Here is a 27,771-nt window from a genome sequence, read left to right as displayed (position 1 = left end):
ATAAAACTAAAAAGCTTCTGTTCATCAAAAGAAATGGTCTCTAAACTGAAGAGAACACCCACAGAGTGGGAGAAAATATTTGCCAGCTACACATCAGACAAAGGACTGATAACCAGAATGTATAGGGAACTTAAAAAACTAAATTCTCCCAAAACTAATGAACCAATAAAGAAATGGGTAAGTGAACTAAACAGAACTTTCTCAAAAGAAGAAATTCAAATGGCCAAAAAACACATGAAAAATTGCTCACCATCTCTAGCAATAAAGGAAATGCAAATTAAAACCACACTAAGATTCCACCTCACCCCTGTTAGAATAGCCATCATCAGCAACACCACCAACAACAGGTGTTGGCGAGGATGCGGGGAAAAAGGAACCCTCTTACACTGTTGGTGGGAATGTAGACTAGTACAACCACTCTGGAAAAAAATTTGGAGGCTACTTAAAAAGCTGGACATCGATCTACCATTTGATCCAGCAATACCACTCTTGGGGATATACCCAAAAGACTGTTACTCCAGAGGCACCTGCACATCCATGTTTATTGCGGCACTATTCACAATAGCCAAGTTATGGAAACAGCCAAGATGCCCCACCACTGACGAATGGATTAAGAAAATGTGGTATCTATACACAATGGAATTTTATGCAGCCATGAAGAAGAACGAAATGTTATCATTCGCTGGTAAATGGATGGAATTGGAGAACATCATTCTGAGTGAGGTTAGCCTGGCTCAAACGACCAAAAATCGTATGTTCTCCCTCATATGTGGACATTAGATCAAGGGCAAACACAACAAGGGGATTGGACTATGAGCACATGATAAAAGCGAGAGCACACAAGGGAGGGGTGAGGATAGGTAAGACACCTAAAAAACTAGCTAGCATTTGTTGCCCTTAATGCAGAGAAACTAAAGCAGATACCTTAAAGCAACTGAGGCCAATAGGAAAAGGGGACCAGGAACTAGAGAAAAGGTTAGATTAAAAAGAATTAACCTAGAAGGTAACACCCACGCACAGTAAATCAATGTGAGTCAATGCCCTGTATAGCTATCCTTATCTCAACCAGCAAAACCCCTTGTTCTTTCCTATAATTGCTTATACTCTCTCTTCAACAAAATTAGAGATAAGGGCAAAATAGTTTCTGCCCGGTATTGAGGGGGTGGGGTGGAGTGGGTGGGAAGGGAGGGGGTGGGGGCAGAAGGGAGAAATGACCCAAGCGTTGTATGCACATATGAATGATAAAACAATAAAAAAAAGAGGCAATAGCAAATAAATAATTGAGTAATATATAAGTAAAACATATAGTATGTCATAGAGCATGAGGTCTAGAAATTTAAAGGCTGGAAGCTAGATCAAAACCTGAGATGTCATGGAGCTCTATAGTGATTAGAGGTGAAAAACCATGCAGATAAAGAAGGGAAGGGGCTGTGCAGTGCCACATGCCAGAGGGGATTCTGGGGTTATGGTTTCTGGTTTCTAGTAGGACAGTCAAGGAAGGCTTTGTTGAAAATGTAATATGTTAGCAAAGACTTAAAGGAAATAAGAGAGCAAATCAAGCAGGAACTTGGGAGAGAACAACGGGCCAAGAAGAAGGAGTAAAAAAGAGCAGGAACTCAGAGAAGAGAAGATGCCTGGTGTGTCCAGAGAGTAACCAGAATCTCCGTATTGTGGAAGGTCATGAGTGAGCAAAGGAAAGCAGATGAGCTCAGAGGGCAGGGGAAGGGATGTACACTTACCAGCTTTTGGGCTCATTTACCTTTGTAAAGACTTCAGCTGAGTCTAAATTGAGGGGTAGACTGTGGCAGGGCTTTAAGCACCGTAAGGAAATGACCCGACTTTATGTTCTTTGTGTGTGTGTGTGTGTTTTGATTTGAATTCAGGATCTCATAATTTAGCCACACCTCAATCCTTTTTTAGTTTATTTTTCAGATAGGGACTTGTGTTTTATCCAGACTTGACTTGTACCATGTTCCTACTGCCTCTGCCTCCAAGGTTCCTGGGTTTACAGGAGTACACCACGACGCCCAGCCATTCTTAAACTAATGAACAACGAGAAGGGAAGAAAAACCAAAAAAAAAAAAAAAAAGCCACAAAACATGAGCTGTATCATCATTCCTACCCTGTGGTCTTGTCTTGATCAAAGGTTGGGTGTCTGGCCATGCTAGGTGTACAATCTTCCTGAATGGAGTGATTCTAGACAGAAGTATGAGTAACGTCAATATTCAATTTTAAGTAGGTGGTAAAGGTATGGCGTCAAAAGTAATGCAAAACATGCCTGGTGAGTTTTCTAAAACACCTCAAAGTCAAAGGAATTGTTAGGGGAATTGGGTGCATATTGGGACATGGCAGCCGCACATGGAGAGCAAACAGCATGAAGCAGTGCAATCAAGGTTAGATGAGCCACAGGAAAGCCTGGTGTGAAGGAGATCTTGCTAGGGCTCTAGGGAGAGTGCTGGTCTCTTGCACTTCCAAACCACTCAACCCTGTTCTCTTCTTAGGCTCCTTAAAAAACAGTTAAACCGACACAAAGACAAGTTGCAAGCAATATACAACTCTCATGAAGAAAAAAGTTGCAGATTTGAAACAATGATTCATGAGCTCAGAACCAAGCAGGATAGTCTATGGACTGCAATACAGCAGATGGAGCAGGACCTAAAGGTAAAAAATGTAGGAGATACTGGCTACCTAGACCACCTGGAAGTATAACCTTGAGTCCTCCAGCCCAGGGAGGGCTATAGCCCAAAGCTTCACACCTCATCTTGACCACCTCTCTCCTTGCTCTCTCCCACTTTCATCCTCCAGACCATATGCTTCCCCAGCTGGACAATAGCACCATTGGAGGACCAGTACCATTTAGAAACAATAGACCTGGGCAAAGCAATTCTTTATAGCATTGGTTCTTAAACTTTTTCATTTCAGGATCCCTTGTACATTCCTAAAAATGTTGAAACCCCCAAGGAGCTTTTGTCTTGTGGGTTATATTTCCTGCTATTCACCATAATAAAAATTAAAACTGAGAAGTGGTTTTAAAGTATATTCATTAACTAATTGACGCGAAAATAATAAACACTATATATGTCACATTTTTAAACAATAACTATATATATTTAAAAGCCTAGAAGAACCGAGCATGGTGGTACATGCCTGTTATCCCAGCACTTGGGAGATGAAGGCAGGAGGATATCGAGTTCAAAATCCACAGGGGGATCCTCTCTCAAAAACTCAGGGACTAGGGATGTACTCAGTGGTAGAGCACTGGTCTAGCATGCACAGGTTCTGGGTTTAATCCCTAGCACCACGGTGGCAGGAGTGGGGTGGGACCTCAAAGAATAGCAGTGTTTTACATTTTTTACAAATCTCTTTAATGTCTGGCTTAATGAAAGAGGTAAATTTTTTATAACTGCTTTAGCAATAAATCTGTTACAAGATTCTTTGGTCAAAGTACATGAAGAAATCTGGCTTCACATAGAATTGTGTAGAATTGCAGTCAAAAAGAGGTATTTTTATAGCTTTTCAAATAAGTGGAGGTACTTTTCTTTGATACTTTACCAAAACATAAAACAAAACAGTTTCTTAAAGGATAACTGCAATGTGAAATCTGAGACCCAATCTGTTTCATTAAAATCTGGGCTCAAGGACTGGCAGTGTGGCTCAAGTGGCAGAGCACCTGCCTATCAAGTGCAAAGCCTTCAGTTCAAATCCCAGTACCACCAAAAAAAATCTAGTGTCTAGTACACTCTTTCAATCTCCCCATGCTTAATTTTGTAACATTTATTGGTCATTTTGAAAAATACTGGCACACTGAGCTATGCTGAACTTTGTAGGGCTCACCTATTTCATTAGAGATCAAAAAAAATTCACATTCATTAGTGCCACTGCTAATTTTATCAGAAAGTTTTTAAGAATTGGAAAGCTACCAAGCTCGTGGTGATAGTTGCAAGTTTTCCAACTACTAATTTTTGCTTGAAAGCTTGACTGTCATAAATGATAAAAATACAGTAATTGTTTTCCTTGCAGTGACATTCTTGCTTTGTTCAGTCTTTTCAGAAAATATTTGCCAAATACCCAAGTTGGAATAGTCATGGTGTGACTGCCCGTCTTTCTCTGGCACAAAAGCCACCACTTGACTTGAAGTATGCATCTGAAGTGTCTTGTGCACACTTCCCATTTCATCCCACACAACATTTCAAAGGCCTGGATTGTTATTAAGCTGTCATTTTTTTAAACTGGCAGTATAGATGGTGAAAGTTTCCTGACTGGCAGTACCATGGTGATGCTGTCTGGATTCCTATTGAGGCACCAACGGCTATACTTATTGTTGATTTTGTACCATCAGAGAACACACCAATTCAATGAACAAATAGCATCAACAAATCATTATGAAAATTATTTTATTTCGCAGGCCCCTGAAATGGTCTCAGGTGCCTGAGGACACTTTGAGAACAATGCCATATATGAACATCCCTAGAGTTTGTACATGTGACTTCATGTGAAAGCCCTCACCACATCCTTACTAGACAAATAATTATGACCATGTTTTATTGTAATAATTTTTACTTATCAATTCAACATATGCTTCTGTTTTCAGAAATCCCTTATGACATTTTTAGGACCTGGGCTTTTGAGAACCTAGAATTTTTTTCCAATTTGTTGTAATTATTCACTGTGATATTTTACTGCTCAGGGTATTCCAATTCTTATACAAAGTTTGAGGTTGATATTGAAGTAACAAAATAAAGAGAGGAAAAAGAAATATGTTACATTAGCATCTCCTGTTGGAATATTGAAATTTAATGCACTTGTTAAAAAGTAAAATAAGTATTTCTTCATAAATAAGATTTTCTTTGCCCAGACAATGTTGCAACTAGCCCATCCTTCATCTTCCTGTCAAAACGCAGTGTCCAAGATTGACTATTCTTCAGCAGATAGGTTTTGGAAGGGCGAAGATTCTTTCCAGATTAGGAATCCCACTGAGAACGGTCCAGAACAGGAACCTCTTCCTCACCCTACTGTGGTTGACAGAAGTCAAGCAAATGCCGAGCACACTCTGCCAAATTCAGAACAACCAGAGAACATTTTGCAAGGCACTGGGGGGCAAAACCATTCACCAAAGATGGCGAATGAAATCCTTAGTCTCCTACCCAGTTACCAGGATGAAATGCTGCAGAACAACCCTCAAATTTCTCCTACTAAAATGAGCAGTCCTGATCATGCACCTGCGGATAGAAAAGAGATAGTTAACATCAAAGAGAGAAAGAATGAACAGGAGGAAGACGAACCACAAGAACTATTGTCAAAGCTCCTGGATGCCTTTAATCTAGAAACAACATCAGGTAAGATTTCATAGTCAAGAGAGATAGCAGTGACCAGGGAATAAGAGTGCCTTTTAAAACCTTTGATTTTCTAACATTAGCCCCATAGCTATGGTTTGTCTGGTGTGTAACAGAGTTCTGAACCTTTTGGACATTGGCAGCAGCTGTGAATTTGTTTTCTAGTATTGAGTAATTCATTGGATTTCTGTGAGAGTTAAAGGTGATAAACCATGCAAGACTTTAGTACAGCACCTGCCACATAGTAAGCATTAAATGAATATTTATTATATTCTTACTGTGATTATTAGTAGTAGTGACCTTAAATCATATATAACTGATCAGTTTGATGTAGCCATTTAAAGATGGGGGCAATAATGCTACTCTTTCTAAAGGAGAATTAAGGTTTCTATATTGTAAGTAGCACCATCATTATCATTTTCCTCATAAGCTATGACTTGCTGCTGAATTCTAAAGGCCTTTAAAAAGTCTTTTACTGAAATAATTTCTTCTGTTTTAGAGTGATATTGTCTTATTTTTCTCTAGAATATATATGCATATGTATTTGTTTTTGAGAAAGGCTAACAGCATTTATGTTGGAGACTGGTGATCTGTCTAGAGATTTATGATTAAATAAAGAATAACATTCTCATGTGTTTGTGCATCAGAGGAGGCCTTTTCAATATATCTATATTAGTTTTCTAGGGTAACCATAACAACGTATCATAGACTAGGTGGCTTAAATGAAAGAAAGAGAAAAAGAATGAGGGGGGAAGGAAGAAAGGAAGGAAGGTAGGAAGGAAGGAAGGAAGAAAAGAAAGAAGGAAGAAAGGAAGGAAGGAAAGAAGGAAGGAAGGAAGGAAGGAAGAAGAATCATTTTCTTACTGACCTGAAGGTTAGATGTCCAGGATCAGGGTGTCAGCAGCATTGGTTTCTTCTGAGGCCTCTCTCCTTAACTTATTGAATGCCACCTCTACCTCTCCCTAGACAGAATGTATATGTTTATATCCACATTCCCTCTTCTTATAGACACCAGTCATGTTAGAGTAGGGTCCATTCATCCTAATGGCCTCATTTTAATTGAATTGCCTCTTTAGAGACCATATCTCAAATACAGTCACATTTTGAGGTGACTTCAATATATAAATTTGGAGATGGGGGGACAACACAATTCAGCCTGTGAAAGTTGGAGAGCTATATACTGGTGATTCTAAATGATTCTAAAAAGCTGTATGGTAAGTGAAGTTGGAGTTATAATCTTAGTATTGGAGGAAAAGAATTCACAGAGAAGTCAGAAGCATGCTTAGGCTGCCTAAGACAAAGACAGAATGGGAGCTCCTTATGCCTGATTCTTAAGCCAACACAAAATTCCACACAGTATGGTTCCAGCTAAATATCCTTAGGGTCATGATAGTATTCCAAGCAAAGTCCACTTGACTTTTTTAGAAAAGAATTCACATAACATTTCACATAAAAGGTGAGCCAAATAGAAAATTTCTTTTAGTCTTTGACATCTTGTTTGGCTTTTTTGTTTTTGTTTCTCCAAATGAGCTAGTGAAAGTTGCCAGTTTCCAAAATGTTATATTCTAAAACCACAAATGTAGAGGTTACAATGTACATTTTTAGAATAGTTATGGACTGGGTCTACTATTCATATTTAGAAGACAACATCTCACACGTATCCAGTTTAATACCTGATGGAAAAAGATTAATGCATATTTTAAATGACTTTATCAAGATCTTTCAATAAAAATACATTTTCATGTACCTATTCGGGCATCATAAAAGAGTAAAGGATATTTGTAAATTCAGATGATGTGATGATGCGTAAGTATATGAGTATTATCCAATATTTTAGAAAATCTAGAAGTATGTCTCAAAAAATTCACCTGTTTCCATTTATAATTTCAATAGAACCATTGAGATGTTTCTATAAGAAGTATGTGTTATTGTACAAATATGTTTATGATTCAACAAATACTAATTTTCAAGATTTAAATTATTTTTTGTTATTAGTCTTATTTCTTTGAGGTCTTTATGCATAAAACATGAGGATCTGTTCATCTTCATGGTTATGCTTTTACATTATCTATCACTCCTTACTCAAATATATCTAGTTATGTTTGACCCTTATTCAGTCTTATATTGAATATGATCCTGTTTTAAACCCTACTTAGCCATTGGTAACATGGATTATAAAAATACACTCCATAATTTGTATATAATCTATATATACTCACCAAAATTACATCAAAGTTAATCCAAAAGTGTGATAAGCACATTGATGAAGATATAGAAAGTGAAGCAAGCTAAGTTAAGGTATTGTTTACCATTTTTTGCTTCTATCTCTATGATGGAAGCACCAGACAACAGCAGGTAGTGTCAGATCACCTTATTGACCAGGGTTTTTTTTAAAAAATTTTTGGGAAAAATGGAAATATCTATTTGTAATATACTAAGATTTACTCAGAATGTGAGTACAGTCACCAAGTGCAGCAATAAACCTGATAGTTGACTGCCCTTTTAGATTACAATTTTACTAAGAAGCAACCATACTGTGAAAACGAAGATGAATTTTACATTTCTTAAAGGCTTAATGGGACTAAAACAGCAAACATGGTGGCTGTTCTTTGGCAGTTGTTGACACTAACTGAAGAGAGTTATTTAGTATCATTATCGAAGATAGTGTGATTTCAAGAGACTATGAGTGCTTCATGGAAGAGAGAATGTTGTGTATAAAGAGGACCCCAAACATCTTTACAGCCTGAGTGTTGAAAATCAATAGCAAACAATTTGGTTTAAACTTGCAGTAAAGAAATGAGATTTGAAAAAGTATTTAATATTCTTTGCTTTCATGGTAAAAGGACATAATCATGTAGTTTAACTGTCCTATAAAATTATTTTCTTCTAATTTGAGAGTGAAATGTCCTATCTACATCTCTGAAATTCTTCTCTCATCTTCTCTCCTATCCCTCTTGCCATCCATTTTCCTCTGTATGTTTCAGTGGTAAGAAGGGAAAACAGGTGGTTCGGTGGTTGGATTAGGAGGGTCTGGTTTAAAATCAAAGATGGTGAGTTGGACTAGCAAGAAAGCACTTGCCATAGTTCCTTCTCCAAGTTCAGTACAAAGCGTGCAGGTAAATAAAACCCAAATCCCAGCTTTTTGGACAGAAGGGAAATAGTTTTATCATACATTCAACATTCTAGCCATTCTGGGGGCTATTCAAGACTGCCTTTTGTATCATATGTCTTTGAGTATTGATGGGACAATATTCATGAACAAAGTTAATTTCAACAAGGAGAAACAATTTAGAAGAAACAAATAGAAACCTTAAGGCTGAAAAAAATATGACAACTGAAGTGAAAATTTCAACAGAAGTATTCAATGGCAAACAGCATTGTTCTCCTGAGCTCACTGAATATCTTCATGGTAGTTATTTTGAATTCCCTGTCAAAATTCATATATCTTTGTTCCATAAGGGTCTGTTTCTGGAACTGTCTTATTCCTGTATTTGCACCGTGTTTCCCTCCTCTTTCTTTACTCTTTGTGCTGATATCTTCACAGTAGAACATTCAAACAAACTAGAATCAAACAAAAGAATCACAAGCTCAAAGAGACAGCATTGAAATCATCCAATCAGAGAAAGAAAAGGAAAAAGAGTGAAGAAAATTTAAGGGATATATGAGATATCATCAACTCTACCAATATATGCATTATGGAAATTCTGGATGCAGAAGAGAAAGAAAGATCATCAGAAAGCTCACTCAAAGAAATAACTACCCAAAACTTATCGAATCTGGGGAAGAAAATGAAGATCCAAATTAAGGAAGCTCAATAGACCCCAAACTGGGTAAACTCAAAGAAAACCATACCAAGACACATTATAATCATGTTGTCAGTAGTCAAACAAAAAAAAAGAGACTTTTTAAAGTGGTAAAGGAAAAGTGACTTGCCATGTACAAATAACTCTCATAAAATTATAAAAAGTTTTCTCAGCAGAAATTTTAAAAGCCAGAATGAAATGGGAAGATATACTTAAAGTGCTGAAAGAAAAAACTGCCAACCAAAAATATTTTATCCAAAAAGTCATTGGAGAAATTAACTATGTTGAAGACAAATACAGAATACCATAATATTGAAACAGTGTGTAATTTACTTTTTATAAAAAGTAAAAGACAAAAATATTAAAAATGACTATTACTATGAAAATGTGATAATGAACAATATTAAAAGATACATTTTATGTCAATAACATAAAATGTCTTACAAGGTTTAATAGTGAATAGTTTTTGTATGCAATTGAAGTTGTTATCAGCTAAAAAAGACAAGTACAACTACAAGATACTTAGTGTAAACCAAAAAATATCTGTAAAAGATAAGCAAAGAAAACAATCAAATCATAGCAATGAAGAAAACAATGAACAGAAAGGAAAACAGTAACAGAGGAAAAGAGAGACAAAAGAAGTATAAGATAGAAAGCAACTAGCAAATAGGATTCCTTCCTCCCAAAATTAAGTTAAGTGTAACTGGATTAAAGTTCCCAAACAAAGGATTTAGAGGTGCTGAATGGATTAAAACAAAAAAAAAAAAACAGGCTCAGACTATATTATATCTATAAATCATTATCTGTAAATTAGATTTAAGGACACACAGGCTGAAAGTAAAGTGGTAGGAAAAGGTATTCCATGTCAATGGTACCTTAAAAAGTCAAGCATGCCTACAATTATTATGAATTAGTTTAGGTCAAAACCTGGCACAAGAGACCCAAAAAAAAGACATTACATAATGATAAAAGAATCAATTCACTGGGAAGATATAACAAGTCTAGCAATATATGTACCCAATATTAGAACAACTAGTATCTAAAGCAGTCATTGACAGAAATGAAAGGATAAAAAGACAGCAACACAGTAATAGTAGGGAACTTCAATACTCCATTTTCAGTAATAGCTAGAATATCCAGACAGAGAACTAGTAAGGAAATAGTGGACTTGACAGCACTAGCAAACCAAATGGACCAATTTCATTTTGAAATGGGGTAGATTTTTATTTATTTATTTATTTATTTATTTCAGTACTGGGGCTTGAAACTCAGGGCCTCAGGCTTGCTACACAGGTGATTTCTCACTTGAGGCACTCCACCAGCCCAGCTTTTCTATTTCTTTATCATTGTAGTTTAAAGTTTTTATTATTGTAGTTTGAAAAGCAACATCTTAAAATAAATTTGTCCCTGGATAAGATGTCTTAGTCAGGCAATGAAATATGGTTTATTCAAGGGCCTTGTAGCTCTGGAGCAGTGTTAGAGGAGTTAAAAATGACATGAGCTCCTCTTACACTCAACAGAAAACAGTGCAGTTGGAGCCAAGATATACATCATAGAGCTAAAAAGCATCTACCTAACACAATAAGCCTTTCCATGTTTTAATTTCCTGTGATCTCACTTTTGTCAATTGCACAAATAACAAAATACTACATGTTTATCATAAATAAGTGCTGAAGGAGGATCCAAAATGGCAACTGGGACAGACACAGACTGCATGAGCTACCTGAATCAGGGACCTTGCTGAGATGCTGGAGACACACTTGGCTGAGGTAAAGCACCTGGGAGAGCTGAAACTTCAGCACCCTGAACCCCTAGCCCATGGAAGTCTTCTCCATACCAAAATACACTGAAAGAACAGAAGGGCCGCCACACCCACGCCACCACCACACCCACACCACTGCCACCTGCCCACCTGCCCATCTACCTGCCAGCCCACTGCCAGCCAGCACACCAGCTACCACCTGCCTGCCCACCAACCCACTGGCTGCCAGCTCCAAACGTGCTTGGGAGACCTTCAGCAGATCAAACAGAATACTTTCCTGCTGGAGCCACACTTGGCAAAAAAAGAAGAAGAAACAAAACTCCAAAACCCTGAACTCCCAGCCCATAAAAAGCTTCTCCACACCACGTTACATGGAGAAAACAGGAGGGCTCAAGCACCACCAGATGCTGGCTCCAACCTGCCTAGGACGCACAGACAAACAGGACTGAGTGCTAAAAGAGTGACACCAGAATTACTAAGACTGAAATTCTACTGTTCCTGAACCAGGAATTTATTTATATATATATATTTTTTCTCTTTTCTTTAAGTGTTCGTCTTGTTCACTGTTTAATTGTCTACCATCTCTCCCTGTTGATTTCTTTGGTTCTCCATTTTTCTTTCTTTTTCTTTTTCTTTTTTCTCTCTCTTTCTTGGTTTTGTTAGTTTTACTATTGTAAGTTAGCTAATACTAAATTACACATAGACCAGGGACAGAAAGAGTACCAAGTGAAATGATGGGAAGACAAAAAAGGGATGGAAACCATTCTCCCCTCTCCAAAAAAAAAATTAGTACAGAATTCAGAGGGAAATGAAGAAAATGGATACCCAGATCCAGACTCCAACAAAACAAAGATAAACTATACCAAGGAATCCAACAAAGCCCACAAGAACACCCTGAAAGAAGAAAATCCTGCAAGTAATCAATGAGAACTTCACAGAGCTGTTACTAGACATGGTCAACCAAAACGTACAGGAGGCACTCAAGAAATTCCAGGACAACAAAAATAAAGAATATGAGAAAACACAAAAACAAATAAATGAACTCATAAGAGACCTAAATAAACACCAAAGTGAAACAGAGAACACCATAAATAGAGAGATAAATGAATTAAGGATGAAAATTGACAATATTAAAGAGGAAGTGACCCATGATATGGAAAACCTCAAAGAATGAAACAGAAATACAAAACAAAATGGAAGGGCACTCCAGCAGACTAGAACAAGCAGAAGACAGAATCTCAGAACTTAAAGATGAAATAGAAATTAAAGGAAAAACTGAAGAACTATTAGTCACACTACTCAAGTCCTGTGAAAGGAATATGCAAGAACTCACTGACTCCATCAAAAGACCAAACCTGAGAATCATAGGCATTGAAGAAGGAGAAGAGGTGCAAGCAAAAGGAATTCATAATATATTCAACAAAATCATAACAGAAAATTTCCCAAATCTAGAGAAAACTATGCCCATTCAGGTACAGGAAGCCTCCAGGACACCAAACAGACTTGACCAATATAGAACTACCCCCATGACATATTATCATTAAAAGAACAAACACAGAGAATAGAGAAAGAGTATTGGAGGCTCTAAGAGAGAAAAAACAAATAACATATAAAGGTAAACCCATCAAAATCACAGCAGATTTCTCAATGGAAACATTAAAAGCAAGAAGAGCATGGAGTGAGGTATTCTGGGCACTGAATGAAAATAACTTCAACCCTACAATACTCTACCCAGCAAAACTATTATTCAAAATAGATGGGGCAATAAAAATCTTCCCTGATAAGCAGAAACTAAAACAATATATGACCACCAAACCACCACTACAAAAGATTCTTCAAGGAATTCTGCACAGAGAAAGTGAAAGCAAACATAACCATGAAAGAGCAGGCAGTACCAAACCACAGGGGAAGAAAAGGCAAGAAATTAGAGAGTAACATTGATTCAGCTGCACACAACCAAACCCTTGAACAACAAAGACAACTAAGTGACAAGAATCACCACATACCTATCAATACTAACACTGAATATTAACAGACTTAATTTCCCCATCAAAAGACACCATTTGGCAAACTGGATTAAAAAGGAAGATCCAACAATCTGCTGCCTACAGGAGACTCATCTCATCAACAGAAACAAGCACTGACTGAGAGTGAAAGGCTGGAAGAAGATTTACCAAGACAATGGCCCCTGAAAACAGGCAGGGGTAGAAATACTTATCTCGGACAAAGTAGACTTCAAACTTACATTGATCAAATGAGATAAAGGAGGACATGCCATACTAATAAAAGGGGAAATACACCAGCAGGAAATAACAATTATCAACCTATATGCACCCAATGTCAGTGCACCCAATTTCATCAAACATACTCTGAAGGACCTAAAAATATACATAGACTCTAACACAGTGGTCGTGGGAGACTTTAATACCCCCCATCACAATTAGTTAAATCATCCAAACAAAAAATCAATAAAGAAATTCTAGAACTAAATCACATCATAGATCAAATGGACCTAGCTGATGTCTACAAAATATTTCATCCAACTTCTGCACAATATACATTCTTCTCAGCAGCTCACAGAACCTTCTCCAAAATGATCATATCTTAGGGCACAAAGCAAGCCTCAGCAAATATAAGAAAATAGAAATAATCACATGCATTCTATTTGATCACAATCATTAAAACTAGAAATCAACAACAAAAACAGCAAAAAACATGCAAACAATTGGAAGCTGAACAACATATTGCTCAATGATCAATGGGTCATTAATGAAATAAAAGAGGAAATTAAAAGGTTCCTGGAAGTTAATGAAAATGAAAACATGATCTACCGGAACCTATGGAACACAGCAAAGGCAGTCCTGAGAGGAAAGTTTGTAGCCATGAATGCATATACTAAAAAGGTCAGAAAGATCTCAAGTCAATGACCTAATGCTACATCTCTAATTCCTAGAAAAACAAGAACAAGCAAATCCCAAAACAAGCAGAAGGAAAGAAACAATAAAAATAAGGGCTGAAATCAATGAAATAGAAACAAAAAAAACATTCAAAGAATAAATGAAACAAAAAGCTGGTTCTTTGAAAAAAATAATAAGATTGATAGACCCTTGGCAAATCTAACTGAAATGCAGAGAGAAAAAAAACCCAAATCAGTAAAATCAGAAATGCAAAAGGGGAGATAACAACAAACACCAAGGAAATCCAGGAAATCATCAGAGACTACGTTGAGAAGTATATTCTAATAAATTTGAAAATCTTGAAGAAATGGAAAGATTTCTAAATATTTATGACCATCCAAAGCTGAACCAAGAGGATATTAATCACCTGAATAGATCTATAACACAAAATGAAATTGAAGCAGCAATAAAGAGTCTCCCAAAAAGGAAAAGTCCAGGACCTGATGGATTCTCTGCTGAATTTTATCAGAGGTTTAAAGAAGAACTAATACCAACCCTCCTTAAACTGTTCCATGAAATAGAAAGGAAAGGAGCACTGCCTAACTCATTTTATGAAGCCAATATTGCTTTCATCCCAAAACCAGACAAAGACACCTCCAAAAAGGAGAACTATAGGCCAATCTCCTTAATGAGCATCCATGCAAAAATCCTCAATAAAATAATGGCAAACCGAATCCAACAGCACATCAGAAAGTTCATCCACCGTGACCAAGTCGGCTTCATCCCCAGGAAGCAGGGGTGGTTCAACATACACAAATCTATAAATGTAATATAGCACATTAATAAAAGCAAAGACAAAAACCACTTGATCATCTCAATAGATGCAGAAAAAGTCTTTGACAAGATCCAACACCACTTTATGATAAAAGTTCTAAGAAAACTAGGAATAGAAGGAATGTACCTCAACATTGTAAAGGCTATATATGACAAAGCTATAGCCAACATCATACTTAATGGTGAAAAACTGAAACTATTTCCCCTAAAATCAGGAATGAGACAAAGGTGCCCACTATCCCCACTCTTATTCAACATAGTACTAGAATTCCTAGCCAGAGCAATTAGGCAAGAAGAAGAAATAAAAGGAATATAAATAGGTAAAGAAACTGTCAAAATATCCCTATTTGCAGACAATATGATCCTATACCTTAAAGACCCAAAAAACTCTACCCAAAAACTCCTAGACACCATAAACAGCTATAGCAAGGTGGCAGGATACAAAATCAACTTACAAAAATCATTAGCTTTTCTATACACTAACAACAAACAAACTGAGAAGGAATATATTCCTGGAAACAATTCCATTTACAATAGCCTCAAAAAAAATCAAATACCTAGGAGGAAACTTAACAAAGGATGTGAGTGACCTCTACAAGGAGAACTACAAATCCCTGAAGAAAGAGATCAGGAAGACTACAGAAGATGTAAAGATCTCCCGTGCTCAAGGATTGTTAGAATCAACATAGTAAAAATGGCATATTACCAAAAGCAGTCTGCATGTTTAATGCAATTCCCATAAAAATCCTAATGACATTCATCACAGAGATTGAAAAATCCACCCTAAAGTTCATTTGGAAACACAAGAGACCATGAATAGCCAAGGCAATACTCAGCAAAAAGAGCAATTTTGGAGGTATCACAATACTCGACTTCAAACTGTATTACAAAGCAATAGCAATAAAAACAGCATGGTACTGACACAAAAACAGACATGACTAACAGTGGAACAGAATAGAGGACCCGGATATGAATTCACACAATTATACCCACCTTATTTTTGACAAAGGTGCCAAAAATATACAATGGAGAAAAGACAGCCTCTTCAACAAATGTTGCTGGGAAAGGTGGTTATCCGTCTGCAAGAAACTGAAACTAGATCCATGTCTATCACCCTGTATATCTAGTATCAACTCAAAATGGATCAAGGACCTTAATATTAGACCCAAAACTGAAGTTAGTATAGGAAGTAGCAGGAAACGCTCTGGAAGTAATAAGTATAGACAAGGACTTCCTCAATAGAACCCCAGCAGCTCAACTAAGAGAAAGAATGGACAAATGGGACTTCATAAAATTAAAAAGCTTCTGCACAACAAAAGAAATGGTCTCTAAACTGAAGAGAACACCCACAGAGTGGGAGAAAATATTTTCCAGCCATATATCAAACAAAGGACTGATAACCAGAATATACAGGGAACTTAAGAAATTAAACTCTCCCAAAATCAATGAACCAATTAAGAAATGGGCAAGTGAACTAAACAGAACTTTCTCAAAAGAAGAAATTCAAATGGCCAAAAAACACATGAAAAAATGCTCACCATCTCTAGCCATAAAGGAAATGCAAATCAAAACCACACTAAGATTTTACCTCACCCCTGTTAGAATAGCCATCATCAAAAACATCACTAACCTCAGGTGTTGGTGAAGATGTGGGGAAAAAGAAACGCTTGTACATTGCTGGTGGGAATGCAAGCTGGTACAACCACTCTGGAAAAAAATTTGGAGGCTTCTTAGAAATCTAAACATTGATCTGCCATATGAGCCAGGAATCCCACTCTTGGGGATATACCCAAAGGAATGTGACACAGGTTACTCCAAAGGCACCTGCACACCCATGTTTATTGCAGCACTATTCACAATAGCCAAGTTATGGAAACAACCAAGATGCCCCACTACTGATGAATGGAAAATGTGATATTTATACACAATGGAATTCTACTCAGCCATGAAGAAGAATGAAATCTTACCATTCACATGTAAATGGATGAAACTGGAGAACATCATTCTGAGAGAGGTTAGCTAGGCTCAGAAAACCAAAAGTCGTATGTTCTCCCTCATTTGCAGACTTTAGATCTAGGGCAAATACAGCAATGTGGTTGGGTCACATGATAAGGGGAGAGCACACACGGGAGGTATGAGGATAGATAAGAAACCCAAAAATCATGCTAGAATTTGATCTCCTCAATGCAGAGGAACTAATGCAGAAACTTTAAAGCAACAGAGGTCAATAGGAGAAGGGGATCAGCAACTAGAGAAAAGATCAGTTCAAGAAGAATCAACCTAGAAAGTAACACATTTGTACATGAAAGCAATGCTAGGAATCTCTCTGTATAGCTACCCTTATCTCAACTAGCAGAAATGCTTTGTCCTTATTATTGTTTAACTCTCTCTTCAACAAAATTAGAGATAAGGGCAGAACAGTTTCTGCCTGGAAGCAAGGAAAGATGGGGGAGAGATGGTGGAGGAAGAGGGGAGGGAAATGACCCAAACAATGTATGTACATATGAATAAATGGAAAAAAATGAACAGGTACAATATGCACTGCAACATTTCATTTGGCAATTTAAAAGTCTGGAATATTCCATTTCAATCTTTTCAGAAAAAGAGACATGTTCAACAATATTAACAAGAAAAATATTTCAAATTTAAATAAATAAATAAGTGTTGAAGTGCATAGCTTTTCCTAAAAATGAATTCATCATCACATCTTCCTCACCCTCCTACCTGTCAGAGGTAAGCCCTGTTTACAGTTTAGGGAATTTTTCTTCAAACGTTTTACTCTGCACATATGTGTGTTTTTACTTTTTCAAGATAAATTAGATCACACTATACTTTTGCTTTTTTCACTTGTTTGATATCTTAAACATTGAGTGATGTCATGTTTTCAAATCTGCATAATATCTCAGGGTATGAATGTATTATAATTTATTTAGTGATGTATAATTAAGTTGCTTCCAATTTTTTATTATCACAAAAGGCTTTGGTAAATATCATATATACTTATATGTATTTATACTTTTATATAAATTGGACCAATTCCTTTAAAAAGAACTCTTAGGTTAAAGATTATGGACACCAAACTTTTGGTTGGTAACTGCAAAATTCCATTCTTTCTACAACACACTCCCTGTTACCACAGATCACAGGAGACCACTGTGACCATTATTAAGTAGCCATAGAACAGTAGTTCTCAAAGCCTGGTTCCCAAGCCAGCAGCATTGCTCTCACCTGGGGTCTTAGTACAAATACACATTGATCATGATAATTGTTAACCACCTTATTTGCCAGCCCACTTAGGCAAAGGGCATTGTCCTCAGGAATTGAAGAATGATGGATTCCGTTCTCTGTGTGAGAGCCTTGGTCAGATTGGCTTGAGAACTTACAAGTGTGTTTCTCTGAAAGCCTCTCCTGTTTGTTGATTTCAGGCCTGCGGTCTTCAGCGAATGTGGACCTGTATAGTGGAGCGGAGAGGATTTGCAAGGCCTTCTCTGCACTCGTGGATCAAATCACCTTGTCTAACTTGAAGTGAAAAGGAGTCCAGGCTCAAAGGTTCCTTGGTGTCATGACAAAACACATTTTCAAAATCTAAATTAAAATAATTAAGGCTTCTACCTCTCTCTCAATAGTTGCTGTGAACTATGAAGACGTTTTATTTATTTTTTAGTCTCTTTCCTCATGTATCTTAGTTCTTTAGTTCAGAGAATTCTTGAGTGTGAGAGGTAGGGAAGGAAATACAAAAGACCCAGCAGCAAAGTCAAATCCAGCCATGATGAGTTTCCATTCTTACTTTGAATAGTTTGGTAGTATATTCAAGTATGTGGGCTACATGAACATATGCAACAGTCTTCTTCAAGTATCATTTAAATGACTGTATTGATGGCCTAATTTCCTCTGGATGCTCCTTCTGAAGAACAAGCTTGGCAAAGAATTAAACACATGCATGTGCGTGCACACGCACACACAAGTGCATGCAAACTGGTAAAATCTGAATAAAGTCTGAATTGCAAATATCAATTTCTTGGTTGTGATATTGTGCTATTTTTATACATGGTGTTCCTGGGGAAATTGAATGAAGGGTATACAGATATCTCTGTATTACTTCTTACAACTGTATATAAATCAACAAGTATCTCAAATTTTTAAAAAGTGTGTATCAATATTTCTATCTAAAACCTCACATCCAAAGAGTTTCTTGAAAGCACCTGCATGGGTCCTTTCTACCCATGCTGGATTAGGTACAGATGCTAAACTTAATTTCCAGAGTAATAGGTAACATGTTTTGACAACTAAAGCACTTACTTTCTAAGCATTTTCTATGTAACAATTCATTTAATCCTTACAATGTGCCTAGAAAGTACTTACCTCATTTTGTAAGAAAAATGAGGCACAAAGAGGTTTAGTAACTTTTCCAAAATCATTTGACCTGTACTTGATTCTGTACTCTAATTACAACTCTAATTTCTCCCAATAAATTTTATTGTTGCTGTGATTCCAGTATTTTGATCTGCAGTCCATAACACAGAGATACTATAAGTTTTTTATTTATATAATCTGTCATATTTTGCAGAACGAAATGAATATCAAATTAGATAGGATTAGAACTAGATCTGTGTTTGATTTCATCCCAATATTTAAATTTTCCTATTTGCTTACAGTAATTTTTTTATTTTGTTTTTTTCATTTAGCATATTCACTTTCTTTCTTACTCTTATCCTAGAGTGTTCCTTACAATGTCCAAAAACATAGGTTAACACACTACATAACCCATAAACCAAATTCTACCTACTACCTGCTTTGTACAGACCATGAGCTAAGGGTGGTTATTAAAGTTTTTTTAATGGTTGAAAAGGAATATTTTGTGACACCTAAAAAATTGTATGATTCAAATTTCAGTGTCCATAAACAAAGTTTTATAGGAACACAACCGCTCTTCTATGTATCTATTGCTGTAGCTTCTGTGCTACCAAGGCAGACTTGATTAGTTGCAACAGAGACAGGATGACCCACAAAACTGATAATAATTACTACCTGACCCTTTACAGAAAAGTAATGCCAACTAAGTCCTATTGTGGAGTGCCAAGGAAAGGGAGGGAGGAGTCAAGATCAGGCTCCACTCTCTAAAAGTCATGTCTTAACAGCAATTCATAAGAGGTGATGAATTCATTATACAGTTTTGAAGAATATGTTGAAAGACATTAGAGAAAAGAGCATGAGAGCAAATTTATGCGTCCATGTAGAAAAGGTAGCCAAATGGTGGCAGCTGTTTCATGTTCTCATTCTCCCAGTCAACCAAAATCTCCTCCCTTTTCTGGTCTTTCTCCTATTGATAGGACATGGCTAATTTTCAGAGGAAACTGTGCCTTCTAGAAATACCCCTTTTGATAAGATTTCTAGGTTCTGTAGGGCCTCAAACCTCCAGTGAAGCATTTACTGAGGCTTTCTTTGGACCTGGAAAAAGCGAGAGAATTTCTAACATATCTGAAATTCAAACTGGCTTCAATCATGGTTATAAGAGAAACACTAGAGACACGGGAATAATAAGAGAGAAAAGTAGCACTGTGTCTAGAACTCAAGGAAATTTGCTAACTAGACTTTCTGGTTATGACTGTCACCCAGGCCTGGTCATTTTTCAGGGGAAAAAATATTTATAGCTTCTTCTTATGCTGTTCATTTTTTTTTTTTGCTTTTCAATACAAAGTATAACCACTTACAGAGTTTTAATATTTAACTGAATGGCAAATATATAATTGGGCAGTAATTTACACTTATGCTATTTGATTAGAGTTTGGACATCATTAGTGGTAGCATTAAATATTGAAATAAAGAGACTCCAATAACACTGCTTGGGGTCCAAAACTTTTATTACTTTTGTTTCCATTAGTAGAATGCTTTATTCCTTGAGGGGTTTTTTTATTTTGTTTTATTTTGGGCTTTATTTAGTAGTCAAAAATATTATCTCAAACAAAATTTAGTTACCACAGACTATCATATCTGGTTATTAATATGTATAATTCCTCATCTGCCAGTGCATAAGCAATCCAGTGGTTAATGGTTTGGAATTCATGCAGCACATTCAGGTTACATGGATGGCTCTCCAGTTAATTAACAATGTAAGTATCCCAAACAAATTATCAAACGTCTACAAAGAGGCAGTCTCCAAGTTCCCAAGTCACTTTCGGAAGTCTTAATTCTTTTGACAGTGAGATGGTCTGGCAGTAGTCACCATTTGGAGGAACATGCTAGCAAACTAAAAGAAGCCTTAAATAAGCATTATTAGAGAATTTAGCATAATATTTATCTCTGAATATTCCGCTATCTAAAATGAACCAACGACAAATTCTTAAGAAAAAATAATCATTTTTTTTAAATTCTGAGGCATGAGTTACTCTAAGGTTCGATTTACTTTCTCTTTATTTCAAGGTTCACTTTTCCTGTGAACCTGGACCCACTCTTGCGTACATGCATGCTTATTGAATCTTCAATCAACTCTTTCTTCTTTAGGAAAGGGGTTCTTAGAAGCTGAGAATATGTACCTGAAAGCAGAGAAAACGAAATTTATAAGGTCACCAGATTATTCTCAGGTTAATTGAATATTATAATTGTTTTTAAAAGAAAATGGGTATTTCTGCCAATCTATCAAAACTATATATATTTTGCAGAAGTGTATATATAATTTTTTATTTATTGAAAGTTTTGTGTCCTATGCAGTTTAGTTACATAATCTAAGTTAAATAAATGATAACAAGTATATTTCCTTGTCTATTAATGTGCACTAAAATATTTGACTAAAGAGGTAAAATAATAATTACATAATTTTTAATATTGAAGTATAAAGAAAACACTTAAATCACCAATAATATAATCTTCCAAAGATAACCTTGGCTTTATATATACACTTTATGCCTTAACTACCCTATTGTGGGGCATTTAAGTTATTTCCAGATTTTCTGTTACCTAAATTATACTTCAACGAAGAGTCTTATACTGCATCATTACTTTCACCTGTCAATGTTTCCTTAGAATAAACTTCTAGAAGGGTGATTGCTGAGTATGTTACTTAAGAAATTTCTTGGAGTGAGTAAAGTAGAAAATCAAGCATTTGTGAACCTGTATTTCTTTTTTCGTATTTTTGTTTGTGGTACTGGGGTTGGAACTCAGGGCCCCATGCTTACTAGACAAGCTCTCTACTACTTGAGCCACTCCTCAGCCCTGTGAGTCTATATTTCTGAAGCATCACTTGCTCTTGTGTTTAGTGTTTTAAAACAAGCACTATGAGTATTTTCCAGTTAGGCATCAACTGCAAACATCAGATTATAAATCTAAATTTTAATTTTCTCATAACAGAGAAAAACAAAAATTCACAGTTTTTCTAGACCACATAAATTACCAGTCCCAGGAAGGCAGATTTTTCTTTCATTCTTAGTGTCAGAGCAACGTTTATTGAAAGAAGCATTACTTTTGACACTATGAAGGTTATATCTCAAAATCTATCCCAAAATCTCTTCATTTGCCTGGAAGACTTTTTACCATCCTATGTGTTAACCTGAACTCTGCTGATTTCTCTTTGGGAGTTATCAGTGTGCTTTTGGCCTAAATCTCAATCTCTCTCTCTCTCTCTCTCTCTGTCTCTCTCTCGTACTCTTTCTCTCTCATCTCTTATCTCACTCCCTTCTTTCCCTCCCTCTCTCATCTTCACTTCTTCTTTCCCCCTTGCTCTCTTTCCCTTGACATAACCCATCAAAATTTAGCAATTAAGCCTGGGTATGTCTATCCTCTTTACATCTTCCGTCAGATAGTTCAACATTCAACTGTTGACCAATGTCCTTCTAGATTAACACTAATCTCATAACATCATCTCCAGCCCTCAGAATTTTTGGAGTTCTCATTTCTGGGCCTCTTCTCTTCCTGCTTATAATTGTAACAAATACCCATGGTGTCCCAGTCATCACTAAGATCAGCCAACTGTTCTTGGGATAAAACTCTTCCAGATTCTTTCCAGAGTTATTTAACTACCTTTTGTACATTTCATTTTTATAGAATCACAGAGCAGAGAACGTGAAGAGACTTTGTTGGTCATCTAATTCTTTCCTTATCCTTCTTTTTGATATGAATAGACTAAGAACTAAATATGTAAGTTAACTTGCCCAATGTTATGTAACCATTTGATGTCTCTTGTTTTCACACTTGTTAATGTAATACTCACATACAAAATTACATAAGTTATATGTTTTTAACAAGGTATGATTCATGGTAAGATTTCATAAGTGGATTTAAACTATCTAATTTGAAGACATCAAAACAATGTGAACTTTTTAGTATATTATGTAGATACTTATTTTAGTTCTTCTTCCCTTTTGCCCTAATGATAGAATTTTCCTGAGAACTATGGAAACAATCACCTCTTCATCCTCACGTTCATTCCAACCTAGTAGCATATTATCCCCAGGGACAAAAGGGAAAATTGCTGGAAGATACATGCAGGTACATTCAGAGCCCAGTTGAGCCACTAGAGATTAAATGAAGCTCCTTGAAAGGAAATCTCAATGTTCTTCTAGCTATTTAACTTTTCAACATGTATCTTCTTGACCCAAGACCCTCTTTGTGATAATACCAGCCAAATGGAATGCCTTGTTTCCTGAACTTTAAAAAATTGCTTGTGCCAAACATTAAAATAATTTCAATACAGTGAAATGTTTACTACTCCTACTTAGCTACCTGCAAAACACCTGTCCCTAAAGTTTTCAGACCATCTGAGTCAATAGCAACTCTGTAGTGAGGTGAAGAAAGTGGCTTCTAAAGCTTATTATATACTCATCTTCAGTTAAATGTAAATAATACCATTTTCGTTTATTCTGTAGACATTTCTCTGAGTTAGGCAAAGTGAATGCACGGTAAATGACATTTGGTGGTGACTTGAGTCCCCTAGCTAAATGTGATAAGAATGAAAGACAAAGCTTGACAGATTGCTCTCAGAGTACAGAGGAAGAAAATAAGTGGCCCTTACTACTCTGACTCCTGGAAAGTCTCTGTTCAAAATGTTTTTAAAATATTGGTAATCCACACTTAAAGACATTTATTCTATAGTTCTCATTTAGAAGCAAAGATGCTAAATGAATATTTCCTCTGAAAAATATAGTTAGTGTAGGTTACCAAAATAATAAACTTACCTATAAATAGTAGCAGTGCATTATCTAGAGTTTTATGGTCAGCAAATAATGAGGATTTTTAGTTACTTAGGTTAAACCAAACTAGATATATAAAAGCTCTACAATATCTTTGGAAAAGTTAGTTCTAGAACTATTACTGTTTATTAACACTTTAATATAGTGCTTACAGGAATCTATAACAATTCTCATAATTAAATGTTGAAATGTAAAGATCAGTTATACCCCAGTTAGCCACTGGTACATAAATATTTCTAATGAAAGCTCATTGTTTGAAATGACACCAAAAAAGAACAAAAACAATATGAATTGAGCTCAGGAATCTCTCTGTTTACTTATCCTTAGGGGTTCACTCACTGTCATTCTAATTTATAAGGAATATTTATTCTGTCCTCTGGGAAAAGACTATATTTGAATATAGTCATCAAAGAAAAATCTCTAAATTTTTAGGAAGTTCCAATTTTTAAAAATTAATTACTTGCTGGAAGTTATTTGAGATTCATTCAAAAAGCAACAAAGAATGAATCTGCATGCCAACTGAGTTTTTCATTTACTTTAATTAGATATTTTTCATAGAGCCCCTCCATTCAAATGAAAGCAATGTTTTTCAGTTTAAAAGGGGCAAGAATTTGCACACTTCAAATATTCCCCAGGCTTTTGTTCAAGTATTCCCAATTCCACAGCAAGTCATCATCAAGTTATGACTGCTAATGTCCAGGCTAATGGTAAAAAATAGTGTTGGTCTTGGGGCATACCGTTATACCTTTGTGTAGTATTGGGAATCATGCTTTTCCTTGCTTGTCTTTCTGACTCTTCCATGTGCTGCTCAAATGAAGTGTGCAGATGAAGAAAATGTGTTAAAATAAACAGCTATTATGAAATGTTTGCAAAAGGAAGTGCTACCTATATTTCTATCACTGTGTGCTCTTGAGGTTCACCCTCTAAGAGGAATCTATGTGATACTGTATTCCTCCAAGGTCGTTTCCCTCTTCACAGTCCAACACATTCACACTTGCTTGCCCCTTTAGAAGACATGGGAGCTGGGATTGACCACCTTTTTTACTCCCTGTGCGCTGTGCCTGCACTCCTGAGATTTTCTCTTCCTTTCCAGCCAACTGTCTCCTTCCTAAGCCATGGTTCCTGGAGAGAACACAGTCCACATAGATGTCCCAGAAGAGCTGGGCCAGATCCCAAAACAGTGCCCCATGCTTCAAGTTCTCAGATGACTTCAGGTAGATCATGAAATCCCAGAAGCCTGAAACAGTGTTGGAAATGCGAGGCTTTCGCATGTCCAAAAGGAGGACTGAGGAGGATTCCCAGCACTGAGGATCAGCTTGGTTAAGGGCAAGCAGGTCTGTCTGGCTATGGCAGAAGAAGGGAGACACACAGCACATTCCTACAATGAGCAGGGAGCAGGTGAAGCTCAAGCGGCAGTGGATCACTCTTCTGTTCCCGAGATCAGCCATGTCTGTGAAATTGCATGGTATGGAAATACATTAGTCTCCCATTACATCCTACTCAGCTGAAAAAATAAGTATGCCCTTAAGAACCCTAGTCCCAGCAAATAAGCACATTCACTGTCACTAAATGGGAAAATCTAATTCCACTTCCCATATCACAGCTCATTCTACCTAAAATGACTCATTACCAGGACAGGTAAGTGTAAAATCAAGACAGTCAGGCTAAGAAATATTCCCAAGATGTGTTGCTTCATAAGATGAATAAGTGCACCTGGTTTTCCTTACTACGGAAGAATATAGTTGAAAAGAATAGTAAGCAAAAATCTTAAATCTTGCCACATGGCTTTAATTAACCCATAATATCTCAAACCCAGTCATCCTAACCTAAGATTCCTGTGCAACAAAGAATTTGAATGTTTTTACCTTTGCATGCTTTTCTATTCAGAGTGGATTTTAGTTTCATAAAAGACATCAGAATTATATAATGTTATTATAAAAAATACAAAATAGATGCTAAAAGTGTGGGTAAACAAACTGAAGGACATACATCCAACACATTAGAATAGACTCAATTGACCTTTTACAAGCAACTACAATGCTCCTTGATTCTGATAAAATTTTAATAATGATAATGTTTTAAAAACTTCTTGCTATGAATTTCAAGGATTTTAAAGAAAATGATTGTCATTCAAATTTTCTGGCTCTCAATGCCTTAAAATCATCAGGGAGACACATACCACATAGTCTTATGTTACTAAGTCAGACAAGTGCAATGAGAAGTTATGATCTTCAAAGAACTCAAATTTTCTTTTTTCCCAGAGAACAAGCTTATCATTTCTCACGGATGATAAGAGACTCGTATCACAGTTAAACAACTTCGACATTAAGAAGAAAGAGACGGGACACACAGCTCACTTCCACTTTAACCTTTCCAAACATTTTAGAGGTTAGTGTCACAAAGGCAAGCAAAGTAAATCTCATGGGAACATTCCTGTGTCGGAGCACAGAGATATAGCAACATAAGATGGACTCTTACCCCTCCGCACAGCCGCAGGATGTATCGCAATACCACTGACTACTCCATAAGCAAACGGTCCTTGAACGCACACATTCCTATTTTGAAGGGACATGTTCAAGATTCAAGGTCACCCTAATTCTCTCTATTTGAAGCACTTGAGAAGGATATTGTGTTCTTTTCTGAACTAAAATACCTAAATCGAGATTCCGCAAAGGTTATTTTTTCCTTAAAACTTAGCTGTTCTAAGTTTTTTAAAAGACAAAGGGCGGGACGCTGTCCAGGGTGCTGAAGTTGGCGTGATCTCGGACTCCTGTTGAGCTCAAGCGACAATGCTCACATTGACTCCTTTAAAAGTCCCTTCTTTTAGGAAAGGGCTATCCGAGCCTGGAGAGGTGTTTCTGTGAGCTTTTTAACCCCGGGGTCCTCAGTGCGCCCTGGTGGGAGACCCGCGCGCGCTTGGCGAGTCTTGGCACCGCACCTGGTTCCACGGCCTCAGCCGCGCAGGGCAGAGCTGCCTTAGACCCGCTCTGCCTTGGGGACCCACTCACCTCCTCACCGCCGCAGCTCCACTACCAGGTGGCAGAAGGGCTCTGGCCTGCTCTTCTGCCCTATTGGGGTTCCCTCGAACGCGTGGAGAGGGTTCCTCGAGAGCGTGGAGAGGAGTGGCTCTCGTTGCTTCCTTCGCGAGTGCCTGTCCCCAGCTTCCGCGTCCTGGATGCTACCGCGCCTCTTCTGAAGTAGTGGGAGTGTTCGGCGCCTCTTCAAGTCTACGTCAAAGCGCCTGGAAGCTGCAGCCACCTCTCGCCTCCAAGTCCACCTCCCGCACCTTCCTCTTTCCTGCCTCCCCCGAGGATTTCGTTTCAGGAAAGAGGAGGCTTAGCCGCACTCACCCTCACTGACCCCGACCCTGACCCACACCCATCCTCCGCCCAGTGGAAGGCAGCCTTTGTGTGGATCGGCTTCCCGACCGACCCGTGGCAGGCAGAATGGTGTCGGCAGGAGCTGGAAAGTTGGGGACCTGCTTTATGCCCCTATACCGGAGAATGGAGATCCCCAGGTCCCCGTTTCCCATGTGTCTCTCATCTTTGCATAAGAGGATGTGAGGGAAACCTAAAATCTTGGGGGTCAGAAAAGGGACATGGGCGCCTTCCCGGTCTCCAGGCAGAAAAGGCATCAAAGAAATAAGGTGATTCCCCAGATAATCTGGATGTGACTGAGGACCTGGCCTGGACAGAGAAGTGGGAACGGACTTGGCGCTGCTGGAAACTTTCCCTAACTAATAGACCTATTATCTTCAGCCTGGGTTGTTGCTGCCATTGCTGTTCTCATTTCTCTCCAGAATTCCCTGCTTGCCAAAAAAAGGAAGCACCCAGGATTCCCTTTGATTCTCACTTCATGGCTACTTAATCTTAGTCCTGGGGTTAGAGCTCTGTCACTTCTCCAGGGCTCTGCTAGCGTTAGCGCCCATCTTCACTGACACACACCCAGCCAAGGGATCTT

General features: G+C 37.3%; 2 protein-coding genes across 2 annotated transcripts in view; one reads left to right on the top strand and one right to left on the bottom strand.

Moving 5' to 3' along the window:
• Dytn (dystrotelin) overlaps nt 1-18,158 on the top strand; it is a 58,897-nt gene extending 40,739 nt beyond the window's left edge. Inside the window, 3 exon segments of the mRNA XM_074069556.1 lie at nt 2,502-2,661; nt 4,856-5,336; nt 18,055-18,158. Coding sequence (XP_073925657.1) covers nt 2,502-2,661; nt 4,856-5,336; nt 18,055-18,158 — 745 coding nt within the window.
• A 2,328-nt stretch (nt 18,159-20,486) lies between these two features.
• Fam237a (family with sequence similarity 237 member A) lies at nt 20,487-26,969 on the bottom strand. Its single transcript, XM_020151255.2, has 3 exons — nt 26,820-26,969; nt 24,848-25,261; nt 20,487-21,162 (listed from the first exon to the last, which is right to left on the bottom strand). Exons 2-3 carry the CDS (start codon nt 25,257-25,259, stop codon nt 21,029-21,031), a joined length of 546 nt encoding a protein of 181 aa, XP_020006844.1. The 5' UTR covers nt 25,260-25,261; nt 26,820-26,969; the 3' UTR covers nt 20,487-21,028.
• Between the last annotated feature and the right edge of the window lie 802 nt (nt 26,970-27,771).

The sequence above is a fragment of the Castor canadensis genome, chromosome 4 (assembly GCF_047511655.1).
Source record: "Castor canadensis chromosome 4, mCasCan1.hap1v2, whole genome shotgun sequence".
NCBI classification, from domain to species: Eukaryota; Metazoa; Chordata; class Mammalia; order Rodentia; family Castoridae; genus Castor; species Castor canadensis.
Note: the sequence above shows the minus strand (reverse complement) of the source record. Positions and strands in the feature narration are given on the sequence as shown.